The sequence below is a fragment of the Molossus molossus genome, unplaced genomic scaffold (assembly GCF_014108415.1).
Source record: "Molossus molossus isolate mMolMol1 unplaced genomic scaffold, mMolMol1.p scaffold_m16_p_13, whole genome shotgun sequence".
NCBI classification, from domain to species: Eukaryota; Metazoa; Chordata; class Mammalia; order Chiroptera; family Molossidae; genus Molossus; species Molossus molossus.
This window is the reverse complement of record NW_023425348.1, coordinates 50856640-50862649: the sequence shown is the minus strand read 5'-3', so window position 1 is coordinate 50862649 and position 6010 is coordinate 50856640. Positions and strand designations below refer to the sequence as shown.

At 45.3% G+C, this 6010-nt stretch overlaps 1 protein-coding gene across 1 annotated transcript; it reads right to left on the bottom strand.

The window, feature by feature from the left end:
* Positions 1-3805: 3805 nt before the first annotated feature.
* On the bottom strand, positions 3806-4996 carry RBMXL2 (RBMX like 2). Its single transcript, XM_036260099.1, has one exon. The coding sequence runs from the start codon at positions 4991-4993 to the stop codon at positions 3806-3808; it is 1188 nt and encodes a 395-aa protein (XP_036115992.1). The 5' UTR covers positions 4994-4996.
* Between the last annotated feature and the right edge of the window lie 1014 nt (positions 4997-6010).

The following is a 6010-nucleotide window of genomic DNA, read 5'->3' as shown; positions in this document are numbered from 1 at the left end:
GTATGCTATGATCTTTTGAACTCATCTAAGCTCTGGGTCTTTATTTCCAAATGTTTACACTTCTATTTTTTTAAAAATTAATAGTCTCAATATTCAGGAGACTACTCTTCAGAAATAACTGTTCAGAATTAATATTCTGTTCACTGGAAAAAGTTTTTTGTCACTTATGCTTCAAAAAGAATGTCAGAGAGAAAAAGTGCACTTTTCTAAGATTTGGTTTTCAGATCTGCAATTTCTACCCTGGAGGTTACGGTGAGCTAGCTGTGAGAACAGTCTAGGATAACAGAAAGGTTCTTTTTAATGAGTCAAATAGAATAAGGAATCACCTACATTGATGAGACAGTAAGGCTGGGAGAATCAGTCAATAAGTGTTGCACAGTCTCAGAACAATAGATAACATTTTTTGAGCAGCCATTATATGCTCATGCTATGCTAAGCTCTATTTTTCGTGTGTTAGAAAGTATTTTAATGTCCGGCTGGTGTGGCTCAGTGGTTGAGCGTGACCCATGCACCAAGAGGTCGCCAGTTTGATTCCCGGTCAGGACACATGCCCAGGTTGTGGGCCAAATTCCCAGTGGGGAGCATGCAGGAGGCAGCCAATCAATGATCTCTCTCATCGATATTTCTCTCTCTCTCTCCTTTTCACTTCCTCTCTCCTTAAAATCAATAAAGAAAAAAAAACTTAAAAAGTATTTTAAAATTATAGAATAACAGTAAGATTCCAAAATACAGACCACAGAAATTTAAGGTGTTAACCATTGTTATTTTTGCTAAAAACCATCGCTTTTGAAGATACAGAACACTATAGATTGATTCAGCTAAAACCCACTACTCATCCCATCTTCCTTTCGCCCTCACACGAAACAATCTTTTTGTATATCACACCAATCTTATTTGTCCCTTTAATAATTATACTTATATTTATGCAATTTTCCTTCCCCCCCCCCCCAAATATTTTGATATTTACCTATGTTGATGCATGTGGGTCTGGTTGATTCACATTGGCTTCTACATTGAACTTCATTATAATAAACCTCAGTTGATCCTCTGCAGGTAGGCTGTTCCTACTTTTTAAAAATTCAAAGAATGCTGTAAGGCCCAATCTTGTGTATACCTCCTTGTGTACATGTGAACACTTCTCTAGATCCTCTCCTTGAAGTAAAATTTCTGGATCATATGGTATGCACCCTCCAACATTACTAGGCATTGCCAAAATTATTTTTTCTTGCTGTTTGTTCTTAAATTGATTTCTAAGCATTCTTTTGGAAGTTATTTCAATGCAAATAAATTATTTCAAACTATGGTTTTATATTTCATTTTAGCAGTGTCTTTTATCATAAAATGTCATAATAATGTGGAAAGTTATGTCGTTTTTCTTCTAGATTTGTGCTTTCTGTCTTAAAAAGAAATTCTCTACCCCAGTGTGACACATTTCTTCATTTTCTTGTATTTAAAAAATTTCCTCTTCACATTTACATCTTCAAACCATCTAGAATGTATTTTTGTGTATGCTGTTAGGTAATCTCATTGTATCTTTTTGCAAAGAAATAGGCATTAAAAAATCCATCCTTTCACCAGTATCTTTTAAAGCTCTCTCTCTCATATATCATGTTTTCATATACAAGTGGGCCTGTTTCTAGGCTATTTTGGTCTACTGGTCTATCTTTGTTGATAACACACAGCTTAAATTACTGGAACTTTGCAGTAAGTCATAGAGTATGCAAACTCCAACATTACTAGGCATTGCCAAAATTATATTTTCTTGGTGTTTTTTCTTAAATTGATTTCTAAGCATTCTTTCAGAAAAATGAGTAAGTAAAGTTAAGTCATTTCTAATGCTTTTTCAGAATTGCTTTGCCTCTTCTTGCTCTTTATTTCACCATGAAAGTTTTAGGATTAGCTAAATCTCCCATAAGTGACTTTTTTTTTTTTTTTTAACCTGCTTCTTAATAATTTGTTGAGAGTGAAATGAAGCTACTGATTTTTTTTTTTTTTCAGTTTTGTGGTTGGCCAAATCTTTTATTTAGTATTCCATCGTTGATCAACACAAATGGTGTTATCAGGAAAGAGGGGAGGGGAGCTGTGTGGAAAAAAAAAATCGTTTTGTAATTTCATTTGAAGTTTTATTTATTTTCCAAATTAATTTGGTGAGGCTAAGAATAGTTATGATAAAAAGTCTTCCCAACCATTTCATGATATGACTCTCCATTTATTTAGTCTTTTGTTATGTCCTTTAATAATGATTAATAATATTTCCATAAAGGTCTTACCCACTTCTGCCAGATTAATTCCTGGAATTTTTTTTTTTTTTGGAGCTATTTCTTACATTTGGTCTTCTGGCCACTAATGCAGCCTTTCCTGTAATTCATTTACTTTACTATTTTGTCAAAAAAAAAAAATCATGTTTTTAGAGTTGTGTATGTCAGTATGTTACATTCAGATCTCCTTAAATACGTTTTTGTTGTTCAGAGGTTGGTCTGTCTCCTCCAGTAATTATTATGCTGAACATAGATCCTAGTATTTTATCTAATCGTTCTTTCTCTGGTCACTAGAGTCCCTTGACTATACAATTACTTTCTCTCAGATAAGTAGGGAAATTCCACAGGTGTTGAGTGGACAAGGTGTTTTTTGCCCTGAGCTTGAGGTAGAAAAAGGAGACTGTTATATCCCTCCTGAGTCACCTTGGAGGAAGCCTCTCTGATCTTTGTCTGCTCAAGCCCTTTCCCCACCTTAAGATATGGTACACTCAACCCAACCCTTTGCCTTTATGGACAGGAAAACTCAAGTCTCTCACACCAGGTTGAGATCCTCAGATGTTGAATGGCCAAGCTCTCTCAGGGATTCTCTGAATTTCTGATGTTGCTCACATTTAATTCCTACACCCTTAGGGAAGTAAGCCCAGTTCTTTCCACAGGAGCCAGCAGCTGGCTCTAGAGACAATGGCAAGTAGCTTGGAGATAGGAATTGAAGTCATTAAGATCCCCAAATCCACCAATGGTGTATTTTCTACCTGTTTCTTAATAATTTGGTGGTGGTGAAATAAATGGTATTAACGGATGTTTTCTGGTTTTAGTTTTGCAGCTTTGTGGTTGGTTGGCCAAATCTTTAATTTAGTATTCCATCCTTGCCCAAGACATATGAATGGTATTTGGGGGGGCAAGGGGTCAAAAGATTCTGCAGATGCCCAAAGAAAAGGCAAAAAGCCAAATTATAGCCAGTATTATCCATTTGCTTTTTTTGATTTATGAATACAACTTTCTTTAGCACCTGATTTAGTGGTTTTTGTTCTTTGCTGGCCATTTGTTTATTACTGGGAACACTCAGATTCAGTTTCAAATACCCCCTTAAATCTTTAAGAAGAGCATACACCAACCCCCTCCCCACTCCCCCCCCCAAAATTCTAGTTGATCTGAATGGACAGAATGATCCATTTTTCCACTTTGAGTGGGCAGATATTTGTAAAAGATCTTAGAGCTGTTTGCGTCATTTACCAGGAAAAACTGAGACAGGCGGAAGCCTTTAGCAGAATTTCTACTTGGAAACAGAAGACCAGTACGCAGATTCGAGTCATGCTTTTAAACTGAGCTTGTTGAAAGAAACGTTAACAATTCCAAAACGAAATTAAACGACTTTTAACGTTTTCCTCTCAAAAGAACCAAAATTATGGGAGAGGAAGTTAACAGGAAATTCTCAAAATGTGAAAACAACTCTTCCTTGTACTAGTCCTCAGGTAGTTACCACAGACCAGGATCTTCTTTTCGTTAGTCTCTCGGAAGACCGGTTTTGGTCCCAAGTCTGTTCCGACTTAGTATCTGCTCCGGCCTCCCCCTCTCTCCAAGCGGCTTCCTAGGCGGCCTCCGCCTCTGGGGGCGCGGCGGCCCGACCGGCTGTAAGAATCGCGCGGCGGAGGGCACCCCCTTTCCACGGACGCGGGGAGCCCGCGCTCGGCCCTGTCGACGCGGTCGCGGCCCCGGGAGTAGCGGTCGCTGCGGCCGCCGCCGTAACTGTCGCGGCCGCCGTAGCCGTCGGGCGAGCAGCCCCGGTACTCGTCGTAGCGGCCTCGGCCGCCGTAAGATGGCGGCGGGCCCCGCGCGGGGTTGCCGCTGCGCGGGTCTCCGTAGCTCTCGAAGGGATCTCGGTAGGAGCCTCCGCTGGGGTGATCCGCGTAGTCACGGCTGCGACCCCCGTAGCCGTCTCGGTCGCCGTAGCCTCTCGATGGGAAGTCGTCCCGGGCACTGGAGTGGCCGTAATCGCGATAGGTGTACTCGCGGGGCGAGGGGGCGAAATCCCGGGAGTCGCGGGCGCTGGGGTAGTCGCGGCTGGAGTAGCTGTCCCTGGACGAGTAGCCCTCCTCCCAGGGGCCCAGGTAGGGGTCCCGGCGCGGGGGCGGCTCCCGGCGCGGCGGGCCCGAGTAGCCATCTCGCCCACGCGCGGCCGGGGCCCGCCCGCGCAGCCCGCCGCCGCCGCCGCTGCTGCGAGGCGGGCCCGACGGCGCGGCCCTCTTGGGGGGCGGGCCGGCCCTGCGCGGCGACGGCGGCCCGCGCTTCATGGCCATCGGGGCCCTGGAGGACCGCAGGTCGAAATCCCCCGCGTAGCCGCCGTCGTCGGCTGACCCGCCCCGGGAGGGCGAGCGCCGCGGGCCGACACCGCCCCCACGAGCCCCGCGCAGGCCCCTCGGGCGACCGCGGCTGCGGGACGGCGGCAGCGGGCCCCGACGGCCGCTCTCAAACGCCGGTTTGGTGGCCTGGGCCACTTTGATGGCCTTACCATCCAGCGACTTGCCGTTCATGTCCCTGACGGCGGCCTTGGCGTCCGCGGGGCTTTCGAAGGTGACGAACGCGAAGCCCCTGGACTTGCTGGTTTCTCGATCTTTCATCAGGAGCACCTCGATGACGCGGCCATACTTGCCGAACTCGGCCTCGAGGGTTTTCTCGTCGATTTCGGGGCTGAGCCCGCCAATGAAGAGCTTCCCGGGGCGATCGGCTTCAACCATGTCGGCAGGCCCAGGGACCAGAGGCGGTGGGAGGCGGAGAGGCGGCGTCCCTCGTGGCCTATGCGCCCGCTCGCCCAGGGCGGCTCCTACCGGTCGGGTGGCACGACGACGTCGGAGCCGGAGCCGCAGTCCCCGCCCCCCGCTGCGCAGCGGAACGCTCCGGATTGTGCCGCTCCGGGCGCTTCCCGCGGCCTGGGCGCTCCTGCGCGCTGTGATTGGTCGGTTTCCCGGGCACGCGATCCCGCCTTCCGGGAGGGTCTGTCGGCAGTTTGATGACTTTCCTTCCCTCTTCTCTCCACTTGACTTTATTCACCTGGCCCTGGCGTTAAGGTTTTTAAGGTCTTCCCTTAAAGTGCTGCTGTGAAGTGAAAAACTGGTAGATGAAGATACAAAGTTTTCCCCGTTACTCTACCGAGAACTGTAATGCACTACAAAGTTTCCGAAACCATTTTAAGCAAAAATTTCGTTAAAAAATGAAATAACGAATAACAATTTAAAAGTTCAAAAATGCAATTTGTACGTAAAATGTATTTGATTTTTTTTTGCCAAAGGGGAATAGATAGGTGATAGTGGGCAGTTGGTTGGTGGAATAGGAAGAAGAGTGGATCATTCTTTGGACGCACTGTTGCCTTGTTTTTCAGTCTTCCAAGGGCTCATAGACATGTGGCCTTGAAACTGCCCTTTCAAATAAAGGTATTATTGCACAGAAAGTCACGTTTCAACAAAATAAAGGCAAAACATGAGAGCACTTGGACACTCATCAAAGTAGCAATTGAACAAGCATAACAAACCGAAGGCTTCACCTCTTCGTCTTCAATGAGGAACTCCTCAGAAAATATATTTTGGGTTCATTGAAACAAAATACACAATTCAAATTTGTTCTGTCCAATATTCTCCGAAGTGTGAAGAAAAATAACTTGGTGAATGTATCTTTGCTTGAGACTTGAAAGTTTAAAAACGCTTTTTTACAACTATATTTAGTGCGACTGGGGGCTGTTTCTTAAGACGTGGAATAAT

Excerpts from the sequence above, each read along its gene's own strand:
- RBMXL2 (XM_036260099.1), bottom strand. The coding sequence starts at position 4,993 with ATGGTTGAAGCCGATCGCCCCGGGAAGCTCTTCATTGGCGGGCTCAGC.